Here is a 25,200-nt window from a genome sequence, read left to right as displayed (position 1 = left end):
CACCTCTGAGGCACGTCTGTAAATCCTAGTTCTCTTCCAGGGGTATCCTCATCAAAGTCTAACAACCCACCCTCCTCCCCGGACGTGATCTTAGAAGTACGGCACAACTCATTTGTCTAATCTATTTCTTCTTACCACCGAAAAAAAAGTACTGACCTAACTGTGAACCAACTGTCACCTCATGCATGGTGGCACCATGGAGGTGCTCAGGGTTTTAAAGGCACGGTGCCAGTTTTTTTTTTGGTTCTCCTGCATGCAGCCTATTGGCTAATGCTCCTTTATTTTCAATGTAGTTCTTTTCTTACAAAGTAGATTGTTTATACTTTCTATGCCTTCTACTTGACTGCAGAAAGTTTATACCTTTAATTGAAGGTTTACATTTAAAAACGAAAAGAAAAACTCCACAAAAAATAAAACATTTTAGCCTTTTTCTCAACATAGACTACATTACTGCTTGCACATGTACATATTATATTTGTATTGAAATTCTCTACTAAAATTGTACTTTTCATAAACATTTTACATATACATGTGTGTGTATATTCTCCGGGGTCCCTACACGTGGGCGGGAATATTCAGTGTTTATGACTATTGATGAGGATCCCCTGGAAGAGAACCAAGCTTACAAGGAGGCAGCATGTAGGCCCCTTATCCAGTGCGAAACTATTTTGCAACTCACACCACACCGAAGGGACTCTATTATAACATGCACAGCTATCATTAATGAGTTTCATTATGCAAAGGCCTTACACGAAACAGTAAAGTATACAGAAAATGATGGATTTAATGCATGAATTAATCTCAGCCGCTCATAATTACTTGGGTCTGCAGCCAAGTCCATTGTTATTTTGCACACCATCCCACCTCAGTTTGGACCCAGCCATATGCAAACTAGTCTTGACCCTGCTCCAAAAGAAATAGTCCACCCTGAACTGCGAGGAGAGGTCCTCCCTGAACCAGGACATGAGCAACCCAGGACCAGTTTCTCCCTAGTAAGGGCTCCTCAGGCAGGTACAGACTGGCTCTAGTAACAGTGTGCATGGAACCCACATCTGGGCATACCCGTCCCCAGGTAGGAAGACCTACTAAAGTACACAAAATAGTGATGGACAGATTGCATGAATTAATCTCAGCCACTGATAATTACCCAGGCCACATCCTAGTTCACTGTATTTTGCACACCATGCCACTTCAGTTTGGAGAGCGAGCTATATGTAAATCAATCTTGTCCCCGCTCCAGTGGTAAGAGTGAAGCCTGAACTGCCAGGCATGACCCAGGACGGGAATGCCCAGTCTTTGGTCCCACGATCACGGTCAATGGAATCAAACTATATATAGATTAGGAGGCCTAACTAGAGCAAAACTGATCCTGGTTTGTCTGTATTCTGGTTTAATAAGGATGTGGCCAGACAGAGTTGGACTGCTCCCATTGGAGCAGTGTCAAGTCTGATTTATACTTGGCTGGGTCCAAATTGAGGCAGCATGGTGTGCACAATAACTATGCTGTGTGATGCAGCCCCACGTAATTACCAGTGCCTGAGATTAATTCAAGCATTACATCCATCAATGTTTTGTATGCTATACTGTTTTGTATACTTTTCATGGGACAGTGGCAGCAAGCAAACACTATCACTGAACACTAATGGCAACAATTGTGGTTGGATATACCATTCCTATGCAAAAGGCAACTGAGTAGAGAAACCATGTATAAGAAAATGATACTTTAGCATATTGCAACAGTGAAAGTGAAGAGTATGTATAGTAAAGCCTCTGCTGGAGAAACTGTGGTATGGTAGGGGACGACTTACATTTCTGGTGGTCTTGCCTCCTTAGGACTTTCTGGAAAGAGATCTTAAGCCATATCAAAGGGATGCTGGGGCAACAGATTAGAGCCGACCAGCAACAGTGGTGTTGGGGATCCAATCAGCTGAAATAAAGAACCTCTCTATCACAAACCTGACAAATGCTGCTAAACAGCTTTTGGCCTGTAGGTGGAAGTCAATTAAGACAGTCTATACAGGAATGGGCAAACTAAGCAGTGGCCAATATTAGCGATGGAAAAACTGTCCTGGGACTTACATGACATGGGAACTAAATATGAAGCCATATGAAACCCACCAGGGGACAGTATTACTAAAATGTCTCTGGTCACTGAGATAGTTGGGACTTGCCAAATGCTGAGATGGAAAAAACTTACTTACCTGTAAGTGTGGTTCTTCAGTATTGGCATCTTTCATAGATTCACAAGCTTGAATCATTTCCCATCGTCAAGGTGACAGTCGCATGGTACAACTGAAAAAGCAGTACAGGTTATACATAGCCCAGAAAGGCTAGAAACATCCATTACATTAACTTATCCACATCATTACATAAGAACTATGCTCCAACCAATCAGGTGACATCAACCCTGTAGAACACTCCGCACAGAGGCTTAACTCCCTCACATTTTCAAGCACTAGGGAGAGAAAAAAATATAATCCAGTATGGATAAGGTGAGCCTCTCAGGATAGGAGTTTGGGTTCCATGTGAATCTATGAAAGATAATACTGGAGAACTACAGTTAAAGGGTAACTTATTTTCTATACCAGAATTGGATCTTTCATAGATTCACATGCTTATATCAGAATAGCTAGCACTTAAAGCAATGCATAATGATAATGAAGACAAAGCAGCAGATGGTGGGATAAAGAACAAAGGCTCACCTTATTGGAATAAATGACAATACTGCTTTTCACTGCTGCGTCTCTGCACAGTTGAGTCCAGGCAGTAGTGCTGCGCAAACGAGTGTCTGCTCTACAAATGTCTTGAAGAGACACTCCAATGATAAGAGCAGTTGATGTAGACACTTCTTGTAGAGTGCACTTGTATTTTAGCCAGCAGAGGTTTTCCAGCTGTGCAATTACAAAACTGGGTAGCTGAAGCAATGCCCTGTACAATTCTCTGGAAAGTGGAAACTGAGTGTTACCATAAGCAACTAATCTGTGTAACGTCCTTCTGCTTCATCCTGTGGGTTTGGAATGAAAGTCTTTGGTACTATAAGTTTAAAATGAGTCTGTTGGAACTGTTGGCATGAATCAGGATTGGTTTGTAACATCACTATCTTCTCTGAGCTCTAGAAATGACTTAATTATGAAAACCTGCAATTCACTTACTTCCTAGCAGACATAAAAGCACCTTTTTCCATGATAGAAATTGCATCCCAGCTTTGTTAATAGGTACAAATGGAGACTTCATCAGTTGTGAAAGTACTAAATTAAGTTGCCAAGATGAAGGAGGCTGTTTATTGGAGGGAAGGCTTTGAAACGCCATTTAAGGTGTTTTTTGATAATCCTATTGGACCACAGAGATATTGAACCAGATCTTCAAAATCTTGATATAGCTGCTAAGTGTAGTTTAATCGAGGTATGAGCCAGACCTGCTTTAGGCAAATATAGCTGATCGGGAAGAATACATTCTGAAAGAGCAGACATAAGATTAAGTTGTAACAGAAGTGATTCCATTTAAATTGACAAGTTTTTCTGGTGGAATAAGCTCTGGCCTTAACACAAGCTTACCTACACTTCTGTGGGATATTTAGGCTCACCATCTCGTGTTCAGGAGCCAGGCTGATAAGTGTAAGGTTGTCAGATCTGCATGAGGCTTTTGGTTGTTCACTGATAAAGCCAAAAATCGTTTCAGGCAAATGTGCTGTTTTTCTCTGATAGCAGGATTAGGCAAGTGAATCAATAACGTCTGAGCCATTTCAAGACTATTAGAATAATCCTGCACGACTCTTGCTTCAGGATTAACTGGATCAGAAGAAAAGCATAACCAAAGATCCCTGCCCAACATATCAAAAAGGCATTCACCCACAACCCCGTTTGTGGTTTACAGCTTCAGTAAAAACTGTGCTTTCAATTCAGATGAGTCGCCAACTGGTTTAGATGTGGCCTGTTCCTAAGATCAAAGATACTGTCAAGATTCTATTTGTTAAGTTCCCATTTGTGGCTTCGGTTTTTGTTTCTTCTTAATGTACCCGTTATAACGGTCCTTATTCCTGTAACATGTTCTGCTCTTAACTTCACCTGATATTTCAGTGCCCACTTGAAATGCATGGTAGTGGTCTTGTCTGCGCGTATCAGCACTGATTATTCTTTTATTCTGGGAGGAAAGAACTGCGGACTCTGTGCCACTGCTTTGGATTGCAACAGATTTATGTGACAACTTCTTTGCTGCGGATCCCACTGTCCCCTGATTTTTAAAGGGAGGAGGGAGAACAGGGAATAAACACCTGTTCCTTTTTGATGGTTGGGTACAAGTTCTATTGCGTCTTTTTGTAACAACGCTTGAACTTCTATTTGTAATAGATCTAAGTGCTGTTTGGACATGTTGTGTGTTCCTGGAGGCACATTTGGTGGTAATTTTAGGAATTTTATGCAATAACCATGTTGGATAATGGCTAGGACCCACGAGTCTGTTATTTTCTCCCAATTCTGGTAATAATCTGTGAGTCTCCCCCCCCAATGGTGTTACGGATTTGTGACAGTGAAGTCACTGTTTAGTTTGAGGGGGCTTTGGAACTTCCCCTAGTTTTAGGGAACTGTCCGCCTCTATATTGTGCCCGAAAGCCTCTTCTTTGATACTGGCCCTGGTATGTGGGTCTGGTTTGTGAGGTTGTGGGTTCTGTGCTTTGGGCTCAAAACCCCCTTCTAAATTGTGTCTTCCTAAATGTGCCTCTGCTCTGTGGGGAGTAGAGCGCGCCCATGGCCTTGGCCGTATCAGTGTCGTCCTTCAGCTTTTCTATAGCTGTGTCCACCTCCGGCCCAAACAACCGCTGTCCATTAAAAGGCATATAAAGCACAGCCTGTTGGATCTCTGGTTTAAACCCGGAGGTGCGTAGCCATGCGTGTCTCCGAATAGTGACTGCTGTATTCACAGTTCTTGCGGCTGTGTCCGCTGCATCCATTGCCAATCGTATCTGGTTGTTTGAGATACTTTGGCCCTCTTCCACCACTTGTTGTGCACGCTTTTGGAACTCCTAGGGCAGATGTTCTATGAAGTGCTGCATTTCATCCCAATGAGCTCCGTCATATCTTGACAAAGCTTGGCAATGCGCCATTGATTGGCCGCTTGTGCTGCAACTCTTTCCCGCTGCATCAAACTTTCGACTTTGTCGGGTGGTGGTGCATCTCCAGAGGTGTGTGAATTAGCCCTTTTTCGTGCTGCGCCCACTACTACTGAGTCAGGTGTCAGTTGTTGTGTGATGTACAAGGGGTCTGTAGGGGGAGGTTTGTACTTTTTCTCCACCCTAGGTGTGATGGCTCTGGCTTTGACGGGTTCTTGAAATACTTGTTTTGCGTGTTTCAGCATCCCTGGTAACATCGAGAGACTTTGGTACTGACTGTGTGTCGACAACAAAGTATTAAATAAAAAGTCATCCTCAATGGGTTCAGCATGCAGTGCCACATTGTGAAAAGCTGCTGCTCTGGACACCACCTGCGTGTAGGCCGTACTGTCGTCTTCAGGTGGTGATGGCCTTGCTGGGTAGCAGTCAGGACTATTGTCTGATACAGGCGCATCATAGAGATCCCATGCATCTGGGTCATCCTGGCTCATCCCTGTGTGTGTTGGAAATTGCATCATAGGGGGTGTTGGCGACAGTTGCGGTGAGTGGTGTGGCGATGGTTGTGGCGAAGAGTGAGGTGGAGTTACTGCTTTTGCCACTTTTGCTTGTTTTTCTTTGTCTTGGAAAGCAAGTTTCCTTTTCATCCTTATAGGAGGGAGAGTTCTTATTTTCCCTGTATCCTTTTGAATATGGAGCCTTCTTTGTGTATAATCTGGCTCCCCTGCTTCTAGCTCTTGTCTAAATTTATGGCCTTGCAGTTGTGCTGAAAGGCCTTGTTCCTCGGAGTAGGAGCTTGTTTTCGGCTCCGAAGCTGGATGTTTCGGTACCGAAACCTTTTCTACAGTCTTTTTCGGCTCCAAAGCCACTTTTTTAGGTTTCGGTGTTCCGATCTCTCGGTGCCGGTCTCTCGATGTAGAGTTTGGTCGGAACCAGGGTCTCGGTGTCAAGTATGTTCTGTGCCGGTATCTCGACCGGAGTCGGATGACTGACACGTGTGTGCCCTTTTTCGGTGCCGATGGCCAGTCACCGATTTTACCGGTTAAGCCACGGCCTGCCGGCGGTGGCGTCCCCTGGGCCTTCATGATTTTTGCATGAGTTTTGGCCGGGGCGGTTTTACTCACGGTTTTTGGCGTCTGCTCTGTTTCTGGCTCATCCGAGTCAGCAATGGAGAAAGTCTCTTCTTCCTGGATGTCGTGGTGTCCTGACGGCGCCAAATCCATTTGAAGCCTTCATGCTCTCTGGTCCCGTAGCATTTTCTTCGACCGAAATGCCCGACAGGCCTCGCAAGTAACCTCTTTGTGTTCGGGGGAAAAACACAAATTACAGACCAGGTGTTGATCTGTGTATGGATACTTGTTATGGCATTCGGGCAGAAGCGGAATGGGGTCCGTTCCATGAGCCTTGAAGACGCACACGTCTCGCTGTATCTCGCGAACCAACTTTGCGTAGTTCAGGCTCGCTGTCTTCGCAGCAGACGTCCCTAGCTCGATCCCCAAATAGGAAAGACGCGAAGACAACCACTGAAAGGGGTATCTAGCTCTCAATTCTTGTTCATGCTCTGAATGCACCGACAGACTTGGGATCTGGGATTTCTGCATGTTCACCGTAAATCCCGAAACCTGGCTAAACTCCGCCAATATCTCCATAAGCGCGGGCAACAAGGTCCTGGGCTCCGCAATAGTAAGGATCACATCATCTGCATAAAGGGTAATGAGATGGTGGTCCCCGCCAAATTTCACACCGGAAACCAAAGGGCTGTCCCGCAAGCGTTGCGCTAGAGGCTCCATATATAGCGCAAACAAGAGGGGGGAGAGCGGGCATCACGGTCTAGTCCCACGCTCAACTGGAACGGCAAAGAGAGCACGCCATTAACTTGAACCGCAGCCCTAGGGGACCGATAGGCACACCGGATCCAAGACCTAAACCCAGGACCCAGGCCAAAACGCTCCAGCACCTGAAAGAGGTATGGCCAATGAACCCTGTCAAACGCCTTCTCGGCATCTATAGACAAAAAGAGCACTTTCCTATGAGATCGACCTATTTTTTGTTATCAAACAAATGTAGAAGCCGCTTCGTGTTATCACCACATTGTCAGCTTGGGATAAAACCAGACTGATCCGGATCGATAAGACCCGGCATATAAGGGTTGAGGCGACACGCAAGAATCCCGGTGAACAGCTTAGCATCAATGTTCAAGAGCGAAATCGGCCTATATGAAGCGCACTCTTCTGGGTCTTTGCCCGGTTTATGTATAACAGCAATGGTAGCGTCCAACATACTAGGCGTCAGGGCACCCGTCGTCTTGAAGGAATTAAAAAGCCGCACAAGGAGCGGGGCAAGCTCCACGCAGAAGGTCTTATTAAAATAATGCTGTGAACCCGTCAGGACCAGGGGACTTCCCGACCTTAAGGCGCGAGAGAGCTGATATAACCACCTCTGCTCTTATCGGCTGGTCCAACAGAGATGCCTCCCTCTCCACAAGAGGGGTGACTGCTATGCCCTCCAAATAGGAATCAAGGGCCGTATCGTCCCGCCTCTCCACCGTATACAACCCCCGGTAGAACTCCGCAAAGGCTTCTGCAACCTGGTCGCTCGTGTGGACCTCCCCTATAGAAGGAGAACGGATTAGTTTTATCGCCGACGCCGCTCGCTGCGCACGTAGCCGATGCGCCAAGAGCTTTCCGCATCTGTTACTCCAAATATAGTATTTATGCTTAAGTCGCACTACCGCATACTCCGCTCTATCCCACTCCAATCGTTTCAACTGGTGCCTCACCTTCTCCAACTCCCACCAAATTCTAGGTGCACCGATGGACTTATGGGAGCGCTCCAGAACAGCCACTTTCTGCTCCAACTTCTCCCTTATCTCCCTCCTCGCCTTATTGTCTCTCGCAGACAGTGCCATTGTCTCCCCCGTGTCACAGCTTTTAGAGCCTCCCACACAGTCTCCAAGGACGTGCTGCCATCGTCATTGAAGCTAATGTAGTCTAAGATCGCGCGCCGGAGCGACTCTACCACTGTCACACTCTGGAGCAAGGAGTCCCTAAAGCGCCAGTTCGGAGTGCCTACCTGACCCACGTCCATGGCGAGCTCCACAATTACAGAGCATGATCGGTCAAGGCCCTAGGCTCAATCGTGGCCTCCCTGACTCGGGCATAAACTCGTGTGAAGCCAAGAGGAGATCCACGGAGGAGCCAAGGCCCAGAGCAGCACCTCAGCCACTCCAGGTCACATGGCAACACCATTGTAATCCATAAACGCCAGACTTGCAGGGAAGCATACCAACATAACTATAACGCACAACAGGTGCTCAAAGTAAAGCAGTCCTCTCACACATCACAAAGAGGAAAAGTCACAGTAGGGCCATAGGACCACACAGATTTGTTCACCAAGTCCATCGACTCCACCGCCCACGCCTCGCTATAAGGGCCTATATCCCGCAAATAGTGGCCCACAGCCGACCAGTAGCTCCTCGTCTCTCATCGCCTAGGTACTTGTTCCGGCTGCCACACTGCTCACTGCCGATTGACGCTCCGTGATCTGCTCCGACACAGTAGGGCGCCACTGGTTCCTCCGTCTCTCCTTCCTCCGCCAACGCGTGCGAGTCCAGTCGGTAGGCCCCAGCTTCATGTCCGGGCCCTGGGTGTCTCCCTCCAGACCCAGTATCTTGGCCGCCTCCGCCAAAGATTTCACCTGGCGGAGCTGCTCCTCCCAACGGAAGACAAGGCGAAATGGGTGGCCCCACGAGTACGACAGCATGTGCTCGTAAGTGCTCTGTAATAGGTTTAAGCTCACGCTGCAGCTGCAAAGTCCGGATCGAAAGGTCCTGATATAATTGGAGCTGATGACCTCTAAAATGGACCTGCGGGAGGTTGCGCGTTCGCTGCAAGATGCTTTCCTTCAGTGCAAAGCTGTGAACACCGGCCAAGATGTCCGGTGGGCGATCCCCAGTTCCACCTGATCGGCCCACACAATGGACTCTATCCAGGATGATCTCCCGAGATTCCTCCGGGTCGAGGACAGATCGGAACAACGCCACCACAAAATCTCCAATGTCCCCCTTCTCAGCCCCGATCGGTACCCCTCTAATGCGGATGTTATGTCTGTGCGACAGATTCTCCAGGTCCTCCACTGCCATCTGAAGGGAGTCCTGCTGCTCCCACAAGCGAAGAACCTCCTGCTGCAGGTCCGCCACCTCTTCCCCACGGGCCATTTCCCCATCTTCAACCTGTTGCTGCGGAGAGCTTCAAACAGGGAGGTAAGGAAAGCCTTCGTGACAGGGGCCGCCTCATCCTCGGCCGCCTCCCCCCTTGCCTTAGAGGGCTTTGCGGGCGGCAGCTCCTCAGGGGCCTCTCCTGGGGCTGGACGTCCCCCAGTCAGCATGTCTCTCACCGACCGGTCTCGCTTGGTCTTGGAGGTCGCCATCCCCCGCCGTTTAACTATGGAGACACGAACCCCAGCTGGACCTCTGCACGCCGCAACCAGGGGTCATGTTCTTCTGGCCGCCCGCTCCTGCTAGTGGCCGTCGACCTTTCACACTGAAAGGGGCCCCGCGGGCTTCGCCACCAAGCAGTCCGTCTCAGCTTAATATAAGGTCCTATGCTTCCGTGCCCCCAAACTCCGCCAGCGCAGTGCCCCGCAGCCCAGGCACAGCTCTGCCCGCTCACTGTCGTCTCCAGGGCCTCTCTCCAGTAGGCCCACCAGGCGTGTGCTGCCGCTCTCAATTTCAGCACTCCGCACCGCGTTGGGCCCACACCGCAGGCTCTTCTCACCAGAGGGTCACGGCCCTCACCAAGTGCGCCGCCACGCTCCTTTGTCCAGCCAACGGGTCACCGGGCTCCAGGCCTGCACCACGGCAAGGATCCCAGCGATCCTCCTGCGTTGGTCGCGGCGCGGGCCCAGGACGCGCCACTTCCGCGTGCGACGGTCCGGCCGCAGGCGACTTCAATCCGCCCGGATGCTTCCGGGTCCCGACACGTCAGGCACCCCAGCCGGGCCCCCAGCTCGGGAGTCCCAGGCAACTTTAGAGGCCCGGGCGGCGGAGCTCGGACCAACGTGTCCGCTCACGCCACCATCTTGGCCACGCCCTGTATCATCTCTTTAAAGAACACTACATCACAATACATTAGAAACCCACAAGCCTCTTGAACACTTGTCTTGTCCATTACTTTATGCATATCAATTACCCTGCTCAGTGATCTGCTGGCTTTTGGCTAGGATCGCATTTAGAAAAACTACGTACATACATATAAAAAAAAATTGTCACATAAGGAATATGCCCAAAGGAGGACAGAGTGATCAAGCCGTCTTTACAGTCATTCCATCGGTTATTACTCCAAAGGACAGTTGAAATAATGCCTGGAGAGGTCAATGACATGTGAAAATCTGAAAAGCACAGTGCCAGAACTCAGGGTAGAGCTATGAGTTACTCCCATGCCAAGTGCAGTAGAAATCTGAAGTATGAAAGACTTTAAAACTAGAGTTAACAGCACAACTCACTGGCTGTAGTTCAGGTCTTTTCTAACAAGGCGACTGTCCTACTAAAGTGAAATTGGTTTTGCTGGCTTTAATAAAATTATTTGTTCCTCTACTGAAAGGTCATTGAGGGGAATCAAGGAAGGGGAATGATTAAAGCATGTGACTCGATAAAAGATTCAACACTGAAGAAAGAACCATACACATTCCAAGGCTAGGACTTACCATGGATCCTGGCGAAGCTTTTGGTGATAATGGCCCGTCCGCCCAAGTGCCGTGGCTCCAGGGCAGCATGCTCCCGGCTCGACCCCTCACCATAATTCTCATCCCCAATCACAACCCAGCTGATACCATGTTTCTGTCATGCAATGAAAAATAAATGCGGTTACTGTGGAAATTCACATGCCATAAACCATCAAAAGGCTCAAGATCGAGAAGTTCCAAAAGAAATTAAGTTTGACATTTAAAGTTCCCCAGCTATGGTAACTTCGATGGATTCACACTTTTGAGTAACTACCTGGGTGACAGTCAAGGATCATGGAAGGCAAAGTTATTGAATGTCAGCTAAATTAATGCATTTTCCCCAGTGGCACAGTGGAACCAGACTCATTTGCACTGCGCAGCAGGCAAAGGGAGGACACCGACTGGAGTGGCATCAAAAGGCACACGTTAAAATCATGGGAGTTCCATTGTCTTTCCACCTACCTCTATTCAAATGGTGGCAGACAGAAGTGTCTTTTAGTAAATTTTTTACAGACTGCTAAATAATTTTAGTGGCAAAATAGACTGTAAGACATTTACAAATAGTCTAGGTAATATAACGTGGCGCTACAACTCAGCCTTGTCTCTGAAAGACAAGTTTTTGTTCATGCAATCATTTTCCCACTGCCCTGGGCTACAAGTATGGCCACATTACAAAAATGACTTACTTATTCTACTTTTCAATCACAAGTATCTTTGTTGAAGTCAAATGTTCATCCCAGTAAGAGACACCTACAACATATTACCCAGACAATTTATTAAGTTTCAATGCTATTACATTCAAAATCATCAGTAAAGGGAATTGCAACTCCAAGAAATATATAGAAAATACATTTGCAACATAACTACTTGCTGACTTCAAATATGCTGAAAACATAGCAGAAATGAAGGAAAACAGCCAGACAGGCCACAGTGTTAGACTGAGGGAAAACGGAGACTAAAACTCCTGCAAACCTCCCCATCCCATCATGCCTTCTGCTGGCACTGGAAGGAGAACACCACTTTTGACAGGAGTCAAAACACAGATATCCAAGAAGTGCAATCCTTACGATCTCATATTGAAGACTGGGAGAAGGGAGGATTGTTTTAGCTTCAAAGAACTTATGACGCAGAACTAGGAATACGAGTAACATTCCATTCTGCATGTAGAACATTTCTTGATAGCGAAAAGAATATCAAGTCTATTCTCCATCGAAGTTTCTTGGATAAAGAACATAAGGCAGAACCAACAAACTATTACCAAGTTGCTAAAGGAAAGGAGGTCTTTAAGGGTCTCTGAGTAGCTTGGCCTACAACTACATCTCACATTTGCATCAAAACAATAAAGTATGGTAAAAGCATACATAGAATTCCAAGCTGCAGTTTTAAAACCAGATACAGAACCTTCCTCAGCCAAGTTGACTTTGCAACTTTTGACCTTACGAGTGGGTCCTTGGTCACCTTTGTAAGGGTCTCTTAGCTAATCACTGAATGAAAAAAGGGACAATCTATATAGATATTGATTAGAGGCTGAATAACCTAATCTTAATGAACCATAGCCTAGTTATTTTTTCCAAGCAGAACTTTAGGACTCTACAGATGTTTAACAGAGTGCGCTGGAATACCAGGGTTTTTGACAAATACATGTACAGAGACAGGACAATTTAAATGAAAATCCAAAGCCACCTTTACAGAAAAGATAGTTAAGTCCTCACACTACTCTATTCAAATAAAAAGCCATACAAGGTTCCTGAACTGAAAGTGAATTTCACAAACTTCAACTAAGGTAAAACTAATCAGAAAAGCATCTTTAGTGGAAAGATGCTGCAAAACAGCTTTGTGCATCAGCCCAAACTGATTAGCTAGTAAAAATGATAAAACCACAATTTCCAAGGGAAAGATGATTTCCGAATGTGAGGAAAAACAGACTTGTAAAAATAGATTTCTGTGAAGGATTCATTCTGAAAGCTGTGATGGCTGCTAATTAAACTCCAGTCGGTGAATGCTGCAGCCCTGTTTTAGCTAAATGCAGGAATAGATTAATCACCTCTTGCTGGCAGGAGATGGGGCCTAAATTATTTTGCTGATGCGATAAGAACTCTCTCCATTTAAAGGAACACTGCACTCTCATATTAGGTCTCTTTTCTTTAGGAATATCCATGCAGTGTTTTGACACCTTGAAATGTCCATACTGGATAAATTCAGTAGTCATGCAGTCAAAGTTCAAGGATTTTGGACTTGGATCCCACCACTCATCCCTTGAACTTGCCTGGAGATTCAGCCTCTTCTGAAGTTTCTCTTAAAGGTGAAACAGATCTGCATATCACCAATGTCTTGGCCACTACAGGGCAATGAAGATCATTCAGATTCTTACTGGCACTTAAACATTACAGACAGGATGCACTGAGGAAACACATGTACAGCAGTTCTTCAAAAGGGCAGTCCTTAGAAAGTCTTGCTTCAAGTACCTAGAGAAGTAGCTTTCGTTTTACACTTTCTGCTGCAACAAACATTGGAGAATACTCTTTCTTATAAAATATCTTCTAGTGCTATATGTTATCCAGGACACTAGTAATTTTCCAGGAAGATCCTACTCCGTGCATCTGCTTGACTTTCCTGAGCTCCTGGGAGATGAATCACAATAATTGGAAAGCCCTAGGTATTAGCCATTTCCAGATTGTTTAAGCCTCTATTAATAGAGTGTGATATAGCTCATTGTTGTTCTTTGAGACTTAAAACAGTCACAGCATTGTCTTTCTTGATCAGAAAAATGTCTATCATAATGGATGGAAGGAAGGCCTTGGGGCAAGGTGGGTGACAAAGTTACAGCTTGTTTGTGTGCTTCGATTTGACTGAGTAAGCACCCTGAATTTTCAAATTTCTGAGGGTGGGGATAGCATTTATGAAAATAATTTGCACCAACAGCTTAATTTTGGCATCTGGTGTGATCTCTACTCCATGTAAGACTGGTCCGTTATTGCCACCACAGAGAAGACTGAAGTCCTTCAGATGAAAGGAGGAGACTGTCCTCCAGTCTGAGTTTGATTTCACTACTCCTTGTTGAAGACATTTTGTGTAAACTGATGTTCAGTACTATGAAATGTACTATGTCAAGAAATCCAGAAAAAAAGGAAATCCTACTTGAACTAGGATTAACATCCTTCTAAAGATAAATGTGCTTCTCTTCTGAGGGATACAATTTCCCTATTTTCAAATATATAGGGGCCCATAGCAATTAGTGACCCAAGTCGACTGAGAATTGTTTGAATATCTGCATAATGGAAGAGTCGTTGGGATGGGGGAAGAGAGTCTTGAAATATTTTTAGGGAATGTTAATTAAGGAGTTAAGTAGCATTCTTTTCAGAGGATTTGAATTTTAAGTTTTGCACTGAGAAGTTTCCATTTGACTTTAGCACTTTAGGAACCTTTCAAGGGAAAAGCTTTCAGCACTATGGGAAAAGGTATGACTCAATTCAAAACAGGGTTAGCCTTCACAATTGTAGGTTCTAGACTTTCCTTGTACAAGGGACCTACAAGGGTGCCAAAGGTATTGCCAATTGGATAACAATTGCACAGTTTTAAGGAAAGAGATCTGGCACTGGGGACCTGGTTATCAGGAACCCAGTGTACTGTCAGTCAAAACTGCATCAAACACCAGACAACAAGTGGGGGATGACCATGTCAAAAAGGGGCACTTTCCTACAGGCTTATCCCTGATTAAGCAAACTAGAAGACCCTAGTATATTGTACTCCGGGTCCCCGGTGGACTGCAGCACTTGTGCCACCACTGTTGAAGCAAAGTGAAAACATGTCTCTAGGTATGCCACTGCAACCTAGTCAATCCACTTCCAAACTGCCAACTTGAAATGGCAAAATAGGCTTTTTGCCAGGTCTAAACTTTCGTTTTTAATATCCATAAGTCATCCCAAGTGAAAGCCTTATAAACCCATACAACAGGGTGCTGATATTAAAGAAGACATTTAGAATTTATTTCTTACATGTCTTGACAGTAGAGACTCAATTGTCGTTCACTGTGGCAAGGCCTGTAACTCCCAATGACCAACATGGGAGTTTCACTAGCCCACGCGTTAAGTGCTAACTTCCAAATGGGACCACCAAACAAAATACTTCAGGGTATCCAATTATTTGTTGCATCAAACTAGACATATTGCTGAAGTTAGATTTAAAGCAACTTTTAAAGCAAAGTCACCACTTTGTTGCTCAAACCTCTGGTAGCACTTCCTGTCTGCAGCTAGTGTTCCTTGCGACGACAGGCGGCTAGAGATGGCTCATCTTCAGAGAGGATAACGTCTCAGTGAAGGAAATGGCATCACACCATCTGTCCACTCTTTTTTGTATGCAGACTGGCATCTCCACCAGAAGGAGAAAAAATATTTTAGAACAGTGTCCTCCAGGAGGAGTGGCTCATTATCTGGTTACACCCTCAGGGCGTGCTCAGAGCTCCACACAGGGTCAGAAGGCTTGAGCCATCTTCTATTCAGGCAGAGAAGGGTACTCAAAATGTTTTTGACCAAATCTCCAGTTAAGGATGTAAAGCAAGAAGGGCTGGCCTGTGGGAATTCTTGCCTCGTTGGCTAGTGAGTCCTCCCCTCCCAAACATTAAAATGGCATAATAGTGGCAACCCTGGCATACAGTCCTCCGATCACTGCTGGAATAGAAAGGAGACCGGAGAGCTGCCATGCTGATCACTGGACCCAGCAAAGAGAGGCTGCACCAAATCCTGGACTGCAAATTCAGCACCTGAAAGAACTACAAAGAGGACCGACTGTCGTGGCCACTAACAGAAAAGAACTCCCTTTGTGCCATGGAAGTGACTTCAAGGGCTGAATAGCTAGCATCCTGTTAAGCATCAGGATTACAAGACCTAAAGAAGCCAGCACCCAACTGCCCAGGAACGCCTGCCCGCTGCTAGAAGCCAAAGAAGTGCAGCTTGGGTGACAGTCTTGAGTGTCATAAGGTGATACACACAGATAGAAAAAAAGAGAGAGCGAAACAAAGGTGAAGTGAGCTTCTCTGGGGAGGTGGGTGGGTCACATGTGAATCTATGAAAGATTCCAATACTGGAGAATGAAAATGTCACTTACCCAGTGTACATCTGTTCGTGGCATCAGTCGCAGTAGATTCGCATGTTCTGCAATAGCTCGCCATCTGGTGTTGGGCCGGAGTGTTACAAGTTGTTTTTCTTCGAAGAAGTCTTTCGAGTCACGGGACCGAGTGACTCCTCCTTTTGTCTCCATTGCGCATGGGCGTCGACTCCATCTTCGATTGTTTTTCCCCGCAGAGGGTGAGGTAGGAGTTGAATTATAGTAATAGTGCCCATGCAATGGAGTGACTAAGTATGCACCTATTTAAGGTTGAGATGATACATATATAAATAATTGAAGGTAACTTCCAAACTGCTACAGGCTCCCGGGGAGGCGGGTGGGCACATGCGAATCTACTGCGACTGATGCCACGAACAGATGTACACTGGGTAAGTGACATTTTCAGTTCGATGGCATCTGTCGCTGTAGATACGCATGTTCTGCATAGACTAGTAAGCAGTTATTTCCCCAAAAGCGGTGGATCAGCCTGTAGGAGTGGAAGTAGTCTGAAATAATGTTCTTAATACGGCTTGACCTACTGTGGCTTGTTGTGCGGATAACACGTCTACACAGTAGTGCTTGGTGAATGTGTGAGGCGTAGACCATGTGGCTGCCTTACATATTTCTTGCATTGGGATGTTTCCTAGAAAGGCCATGGTAGCACCTTTCTTTCTGGTTGAGTGTGCCCTTGGTGTAATGGGCAGCTGTCGTTTAGCTTTAAGGTAGCAGATTTGGATGCATTTAACTATCCATCTGGCTATACCTTGTTTTGATATTGGGTTTCCTGCATGAGGTTTTTGAAATGCAATAAATAGTTGTTTAGTCTTTCTGATGTTTTTTGTTCTGTCAATGTAATACATCAATGCTCTTTTGACATCTAATGTATGTAGTGCCCTTTCAGCTACGGTATCTGGCTGTGGAAAAAACACTGGAAGTTCCACTGTTTGATTTAGATGGAACGGTGAAATAACCTTTGGCAAAAATTTAGGATTGGTCCTTAGGACGACTTTATTTTTGTGTAGTTGTATAAAAGGTTCCTGTATTGTAAACGCCTGAATCTCGCTTACTCTTCTTAGGGAAGTAATGGCGATGAGAAATGCCACCTTCCAGGTTAGGAACTGTATGTCGCAGGAGTGCATGGGTTCAAAAGGTGGACCCATAAGTCTAGTTAGGACAACATTTAGGTTCCATGAAGGAACAGGTGGTGTTCTTGGTGGTATAATTCTCCTAAGGCCCTCCATGAATGCTTTAATGACTGGTATCTTATATAGGGAAGTTGAGTAGGTAGTCTGCAGGTATGCAGATATTGCTGCAAGGTGTATTTTAATGGAAGAGAAAGCCAGGTTAGATTTTTGTAAGTGAAGCAAGTAACCCACTACATGTTCTGGAGTTGTGTGTAATGGTTGTATTTGATTAATATGGCAGTAGCAAACAAACCTCTTCCATTTACTTGCATAGCAGTGCCTGGTGGATGGCCTTCTGGCTTGTTTTATGACTTCCATACATTCTTGGGTAAGTTGTAAGTGCCCGAATTCTAGGATTTCAGGAGCCAGATTGCTAGATTCAGCGATGCTGGATCTGGGTGTCTGATCTTTTGGTTGTGCTGTGTCAACAGATCTGGCCTGTTGGACAATTTGATGCAGGGTACCACTGATAGGTCTAGCAGCGTTGTGTACCAGGGTTGCCTTGCCCAAGTTGGTGCTATCAATATGAGTTTGAGTTTGCTTTGACTGAGTTTGTTTACCAGGTAAGGAAGGAGAGGGAGAGGAGGAAAAGCGTAAGCAAATATCCCTGACCAGTTCATCCATAGGGCATTGCCTTGGGATTGTTCGTGTGGGTATCTGGATGCGAAGTTTTGGCATTTTGCGTTCTCCCTTGTCGCAAACAAGTCTATCTGAGGTGTTCCCCAGAGTTTGAAATAAGTGTTCAGAATTTGGGGGTGAATTTCCCATTCGTGGACCTGTTGGTGATCTCGAGAGAGATTGTCTGCGAGTTGATTTTGGATCCCTGGTATAAATTGTGCTATTAGGCGAATTTGGTTGTGAATTGCCCAACGCCAAATCTTTTGTGCTAGCAGGCTTAACTGCGTGGAGTGCGTCCCCCCCTGCTTGTTTAGATAATACATTGTTGTCATGTTGTCTGTTTTGACGAGAATGTATTTGTGAACTATTATTGGTTGGAAAGCTTTTAGTGCTTGAAAAACTGCTAGAAGTTCTAGGTGATTGATATGCAGTTTTGTTTGATGTACGTTCCATTGTCCTTGTATGCTGTGTTGATCGAGGTGTGCTCCCCACCCTGTCATGGAAGCATCTGTTGTTATTACGTATTGTGGCACTGGGTCTTGGAAAGGCCGCCCCTTGTTTAAATTTATGTTGTTCCACCACAGAAGCGAGAGGTAAGTTTGGCGGTCTATTAACACCAGATCTAGAAGGAGACCCTGTGCTTGAGACCACTGTGATGCTAGGCATTGTTGTAAGGGCCTCATGTGCAGTCTTGCGTTTGGGACAATGGCTATGCATGAAGACATCATGCCTAGGAGTTGTAATACCATCTTTGCTTGTATCTTTTGTGTTGGATACATGCGTTGTATGATGGTGTTGAAATTTTGAATTCTTTGTGGACTTGGAGTGGCTACTCCCTTTGATGTGTCTATTATGGCTCCTAGGTATTGTTGTACCTTGCGCGGCAGAATGTTGGATTTTGTAAAGTTGACGGTGAACCCGAGTTTGAAGAGGGTTTGTATGATCTGATTTGTGTGATTTGAGCACTCTATGAACGAATGGGCCTTGATTAGCCAGTCGTCCAAATATGGGAACACATGTATTTGCTGCCTTCTTATGTGTGCAGCGACTACCGCAAAACATTTGGTAAAGACTCTTGGTGCGGTTGTTAATCCGAAAGGCAGTACCTTGAATTGGTAATGTATTCCTTTGAATACAAACCTTAGGTATTTCCTGTGCGATGGGTGTATTGGTATATGGAAATAAGCATCCTTGAGGTCTAAAGTTGCCATGTAGTCGTGTAGTTTTAGCAATGGCAATACTTCTTGTAGTGTGACCATGTGGAAGTGGTCTGATTTGATGAAAGTGTTCACTACTCTGAGGTCTAGGATTGGTCTCAGCGTTTTGTCCTTCTTTGGTATCAGAAAGTACAGTGAGTAAACTCCTGTGTTTATTTGTGTGTTTGGCACTAATTCGATTGCATTCTTTTGCAATAGTGCCTGCACTTCTATCTCCAGGAGATTGGAATGGTGTGTCGTTAAATTTTGTGCTTTTGGTGGTATGTTTGGAGGGAATTGTAGAAATTCTATGCAATAACCATGTTGGATAATTGCTAGAACCCAAGTGTCTGTAGTGATTTCCTCCCATGCTTTGTAATAATGACCTATTCTTCCCCCCACTGGTGTTGTGTGGAGGGGGTGAGTGACATGTGAGTCACTGTTTAGTAGTAGGGGTTTTGGGGCTCTGAAATCTTCCTCTATTTCTAGGGAATTGCCCTCCTCTATATTGTCCCCGAAAACCTCCTCTATACTGTCCCTGGTAACTGGACGGTGTTGCTTGTGAGGTGCTGGCTTGTGTGCTTTGACCCCGAAACCCCCCTCGAAAGGGCGTTTTACGGAATGTGCTGTAATTCCCTCTGCTCTGCGGGGAGTAGAGTGCGCCCATGGCTTTGGCAGTGTCCGTATCTTTTTTGAGTTTCTCAATCGCTGTGTCCACTTCTGGACCGAACAGTTCTTTTTCATTAAAAGGCATATTGAGAACTGCTTGTTGAATCTCTGGTTTAAATCCAGACGTTCGGAGCCATGCATGCCTTCTGATAGTTACAGATCCGTGCAGCTGTATCTGCAGCGTCCATGGAGGAGCGGATCTGGTTGTTGGAAATGGTCTGTCCCTCCTCAACCACTTGTTTTGCCCTATTTTGTAAGTCCTTGGGCAGATGTTCAATGAGATGTTGCATCTCGTCCCAGTGGGCTCTGTCATAGCGCGCAAGTAGTGTTTGGGAGTTCGCGATGCGCCACTGGTTTGCAGCTTGTGCTGCGACTCTTTTACCAGCTGCATCGAACTTGCGGCTTTCTTTATCTGGGGGTGGTGCATCTCCAGATGTGTGAGAGTTGGCCCTTTTCCTAGCTGCTCCTACAACGACAGAGTCTGGTGGCAGCTGTGTAGTGATGAAAACCGGGTCTGTAGGAGGCGCCTTATACTTTTTTTCCACCCTTGGTGTGATTGCCCTACTTTTGACCGGCTCCTTAAAGATGTCTTTTGCGTGCCGGAGCATACCAGGGAGCATAGGCAGGCTTTGGTATGAGCTGTGGGTGGAGGAGAGTGTGTTGAATAAAAAATCATCCTCGACCTGTTCTGAGTGGAGGCTTACGTTGTGAAATTGTGCTGCTCTAGCCACCACTTGAGAATACGCGGTGCTGTCTTCTGGTGGAGATGGCTTCGTAGGGTATGCCTCCGGACTATTATCTGACACTGGGGCGTCGTATAGGTCCCATGCGTCCTGATCTTGGTCACCCTGGCTCATGGTGGTGTGAGCTGGGGAGAGTGATGGAGTTTGTGCTGGTGAGACGTTAATCACGGGCGGAGGAGAGGGTGGTGGGGTAACTCTTTTCACCACCTTTGGTTGTGGTGTCTGTTCAGTCTGGAACTCCAACCTTCTTTCTCCTAATGGGGGGAAGGGTGCTTATTTTTCCTGTCCCCTGCTGTATGAAGATACGCTTTTGCGTATGGTCCACATCAGTTGCTTGTAGCTCTTCCTCAAACCTATGCTTTTGCATTTGGGAGGTTAGCGAGTGCTCTTCTGTATAAGAGCCTGAAGCTGGGTCGCTTGCAGTTTGTTTCGGCATCGAAACCCTGTCTGCGTGTTTTTTCGGCTCCGAGGTGACTTTTTTCTTTTTCGGGGCCGAAACCTCTCGGCGTCGATCTGCTTCGGTGCCGCTGTCTCGGCGTCGAGCCGTGTCCACACCGGCATCTCGGTGTCGAGGCTTGTCTCCAGCACTTTCTCGGTCCCGAGAAGGCTGCGTGCCGGTGTCTCGACCGGAGTCGGACGACCTCGGCACTGTTTGGGCCTTTTTCGGTGCCGACGGTCGGTCACCGAATTTATGGGTGGAGCCATGGCCGGATGGCAGTGGCGTCCCCTGGGCCTTGTAAATGTTTCTCTGTGTGGTTTTCGACGTCTTACTCACGGTTTGTGTATCGTCGAATCCTTCGGAGTCTGAGTCTTGGATCGAGAAGGTACCTTCCTCTTCCTGTTCCTCGAACTCCCGTTGGGCTGTTGGTGCGGACGCCATCTGAAGTCTTCTGGCTCGACGGTCTCGGAGTGTTTTTCGGGACCGGAACGCACGACAGGCCTCGCAGGTGTCTTCGCTGTGCTCAGGTGACAGGCACAGGTTGCAGACCAAGTGTTGGTCTGTGTAGGGGTATTTATTGTGGCATTTGGGGCAGAAACGGAACGGAGTCCGTTCCATCGGCGTTCTTCAGCACGCGGTCGGGCCGACCAGGCCCCGACGGGGGATCGAAAAACTACCCCGAAGGGCACCGGAGCTCTTCGATCTTCGATGCGGTGTGGAATCTAAGTACGCCGATCCCGAACGCAACAATACCGACGAAAATCTTCCGAAATTAGCTAATTTTCCGTTCCGAAACTCGGAGCGACAGGAACACGTCCGAACCCGATGGCGGAAAAAAAACAATCGAAGATGGAGTCGACGTCCATGCGCAATGGAGACAAAAGGAGGAGTCACTCGGTCCCGTGACTCGAAAGACTTCTTCGAAGAAAAACAACTTGTAACACTCCGGCCCAACACCAGATGGCGAGCTATTGCAGAACATGCGTATCTACAGCGACAGATGCCATTGAACCTACAGTTACTGGTAAGTAACTTATTTTCTTACTCCAGTATTGGAACTTTCATAGATTCACATGCTTGAATCAGAGGAGAGAGCAGTAGTTATGCACATTGTACCATTATAACCATATACGATACAAAACACGCGCATATATAAAACATAAGTATATATATGTATAGAAATCTATATAACTATAAACATATATATTTTTTTAATAAATATCTATATACAAGTAACACTTGAAAGAACATATGGTATGCGAATACTATCATTAAATATGTCCACTTCTCTGTATGTTACATTGTTCTCTTTCTTTGGTTTACTTTTTTTTTTTTTTTTTAACTCTGTAACCGAACATAAGGGATATAAACAATGTGCATCCTGTTCTAGGATGGAGGGACGGACAAGAGATTGCTCACCTTCACCTGAAGAGATTCCTGAGAACTGCTTGACCCACTGCTACCTCTCCCTGCGATAGAGATTCCAAGCAGTAGTGCTTTGTGAATGTATGACAGCTCTTCCATGTTGCTGCTCTACAAATGTCTTGTAGGGAAACTCCGGCGAACATCGCTGCTGACGAAGAGACTGCCCTCGTGGAGTGAGCATGTACAGATGAGTGCAGAGGTTTACCCGCTGCTTGATGGCACAAGCGAATGGCTGAGGCGATCCATCTGGAAATACTCTGCTTGGAGAGAGGTTGGCCTTTTCTAGGTGCACTGTATGCTACGAATAGCTGATTAGAGCGTCGAAAAGATTTAGTTCTGTCCAAATAGAATTGAACACATCTTTTAACGTATAAGGAGTGCAATGCCCTCTCCGCCGGAGTAGAAGGATGAGGAAAAAAGGATTTGAAGACTAAAAGGCTCATTGATGTGAAAGTCCGAAGGAACCTTTGGGATGAAATGCGGATTAGTACGCATCAGCAGTCTGTCTCGTTTAAGCTGCAAGAACGGCTCTTGAATAGAGAGGGCCTGCACTTCACTGACTCGTCTGGCTGATGTGAGAGCCACCAATAAAGCAACCTTCCACGAAAGGAATTTGAGAGAGGCACGATGGATTGGCTCAAACTGATGCTTCATCAGTTGCGCTAAGACGATATTTAGGTTCCAAGAAGGAGGTGGTGGTCTGAATGGAGTGAAGACCCTGAAAAGCCCTTTTAAAAACCTCTTGATCAGACAAGAGGAATAGCGTGAGGGTGAAGCATCTGAACGTCTGTATGCTGCTATTGACGCTAGATGTACTTTAATGGAAGAATGTGCCAGGCCTGCTTGCGCTAACTGCAATAAGTACGGCAATATTTCCTCTGGCGGTGAAGATAGTGGGTCTACCTGACGCTGATGACACCAGACACAATTGTTTCCATTTGCAAGAATAAGCCTTATTAGTGCTATCTGCTCTAGCCTTGAACAAGATATCCCTACATCCCTGTGGAATATTCAGATGTGCGAACTCCCTGTGCCCAGGAGCCATGCTGGCAAACGCATAACTGCGGATCCGGGTGCCATACCTGCCCTTTGCTCATTGTTAATTATGGAAACGGCTTCAGCGGAATGTGAGGCTTGATAGACAGTAGAAGTTCAGCAAACCAGTGTTGACGCAGCCAATATGGAGCTATCAATATCAGAGTGCACGGCTCTGCCTTCATCTTTGTGAGGACTCTTGGGATCAATGGAATTGGAGAAAAGGCGTAAGCAAAGATGTCTGACCAGACTATCGAAAACGCATTCCCCCAAGATCCCTTTTGGTGATGCCAACTTGCGAAGAACTGGCATTTGGCGTTGTTTGTTGGCAAACAGGTCTACTGTTGGTGTTCCCCACTGGGAAAAGATGTGGTCCACTATCGACTGACCAAGCTCCCACTCGTGGCAGCTTGATTTCTGCCTGCTGAGTGCATCCGCTGTCTTGTTCTCTATTCTCGGCAAATGCACAGCTGAGAGTGTGATGTCTTGCTGCAAGGCCCAATTCTAAATTCTCTGGGCTTCTCTGGAGAGAGAGAGAGACCTTGTGCCTCCTTGTTTGTTGAGGTAATGCATCGTTGTGGTGTTGTCGGTTCTTATTACCACGTGCGATCCTGAGATTTTCGGGAGAAAAGCCTGTAGACCGAGATACACTGCTCTGAGCTCTAGCCAATTGATATGTATCGTTGTCAGTTGCGGTGGCCACTTGCCACTTACTTGAAGATCCTGTAGCACTGCTCCCCAGCCTTCCAGAGATGCATCCGTAGTGATGGTCCACGGAACCGGCTGATGTAGGAACAAAAGGCCTATTGATAGATGATGCCTTAGAGAACACCATGTCAATGCCCTGAGTATTGCTGGGGTTATGTGTATCTGATCCTCGAAGCATCCTGAAACCTGGAGCCATTGACGATTTAGTTGCTTCTGTAATGGGCGCATCTTTAGTCGGCATAGAGGAACTAGAGGTATGCATGATGACATCATGCCCAACAGAGACTTGAATAGACTGACGGAAACACAACTTTTTTGTATATATCTGGTTAGTGTCTAATCTTTGTTGCCTGTCTAATGTGGGACATGCTGTGGTGGATTGCGTGTCCAGGTTTGCCCCTAGAAAGGTGATACTGCGTGCTGGTAGAGGTTTGGACTTCTCCCAGCTGATGGTGAGTCCGAGATTGGTTAGTAAGGAAACGCACTTTCTTGTTGATCTGCGCGCTCCTGCGTAGGTCTTTGCCTTTATCAGCCAATCGTCTAAATATGGAAACATTTTGTGTTTTCTCCTTCTGAGGAAGTCTGCGATTGGTGCTAGACATTTGGTAAATATTCTGGGAGCTGATTTTAGGCTGAAGGGAAGGACACGAAATTGAAAGTGGCTGCCGGCTACGGTGAATCTCAGGTATTTTCTGTGGGCAGGGTGGATGGGAATGTGGACGTATGCGTCTTTCAGGTCTAGTGTAGACATGAAATCTCCCTGGTTGAGGCGCAGGAGGATGTCTTGTAGGCGGATCATACGGAATGATTGCTTTTTTAAGTAGGTAGTTCCCCGTAAATCGAGGATAGGCCTCCAATCTTTCCACTTTTTTTAGAATGAGGAAGAACCTGGAATAAAATCCTCTTCCCCGCTGTGCTCGAGGCACTTTCTATATAGCTACTTTGAGAAGCATCTTGTCGATCTCCTTCTTGAGTTGTTGTGGGTATCTTGAAGGAGTCCTGCCAAGGGGGGGGGGGGGGGGGGGGGGGGGGGAGAGACTGGAGGGAGGCAGTTGGGTGAATTCTAGAGTGTGGCCCAGTTTCACTAATTGGAGGACCCACTTGTCTGATGTGATGACTTGCCATTGTTTGAGGAATAGGGATATCCTTCTGCCTAAAATGAAAGGAGGAGAATTGGATGTAGCCAGCGCCTCGGATGCATCAGGCTCTCCGAGCGTTTGGCTGGGCAAGTTGAGTGTCCTCGACCACCAGATCTACC

The 25,200-nt window shown here is 46.3% G+C and overlaps 1 protein-coding gene across 1 annotated transcript in view; it reads right to left on the bottom strand.

Annotated features, from left to right (window-relative positions):
- Positions 1-25,200, bottom strand: part of ACO2 (aconitase 2) — a 347,285-nt gene that overhangs the window by 35,365 nt on the left and 286,720 nt on the right. Inside the window, exon 16 of the mRNA XM_069231254.1 lies at positions 10,805-10,937. Coding sequence (XP_069087355.1) covers positions 10,805-10,937 — 133 coding nt within the window. The remainder of the gene's footprint in view (positions 1-10,804; positions 10,938-25,200) is intronic.

This window comes from Pleurodeles waltl, chromosome 4_2 (assembly GCF_031143425.1).
Source record: "Pleurodeles waltl isolate 20211129_DDA chromosome 4_2, aPleWal1.hap1.20221129, whole genome shotgun sequence".
In the NCBI taxonomy this organism is placed as follows: Eukaryota; Metazoa; Chordata; class Amphibia; order Caudata; family Salamandridae; genus Pleurodeles; species Pleurodeles waltl.
This window is presented reverse-complemented; position numbering and strand designations above follow the sequence as displayed.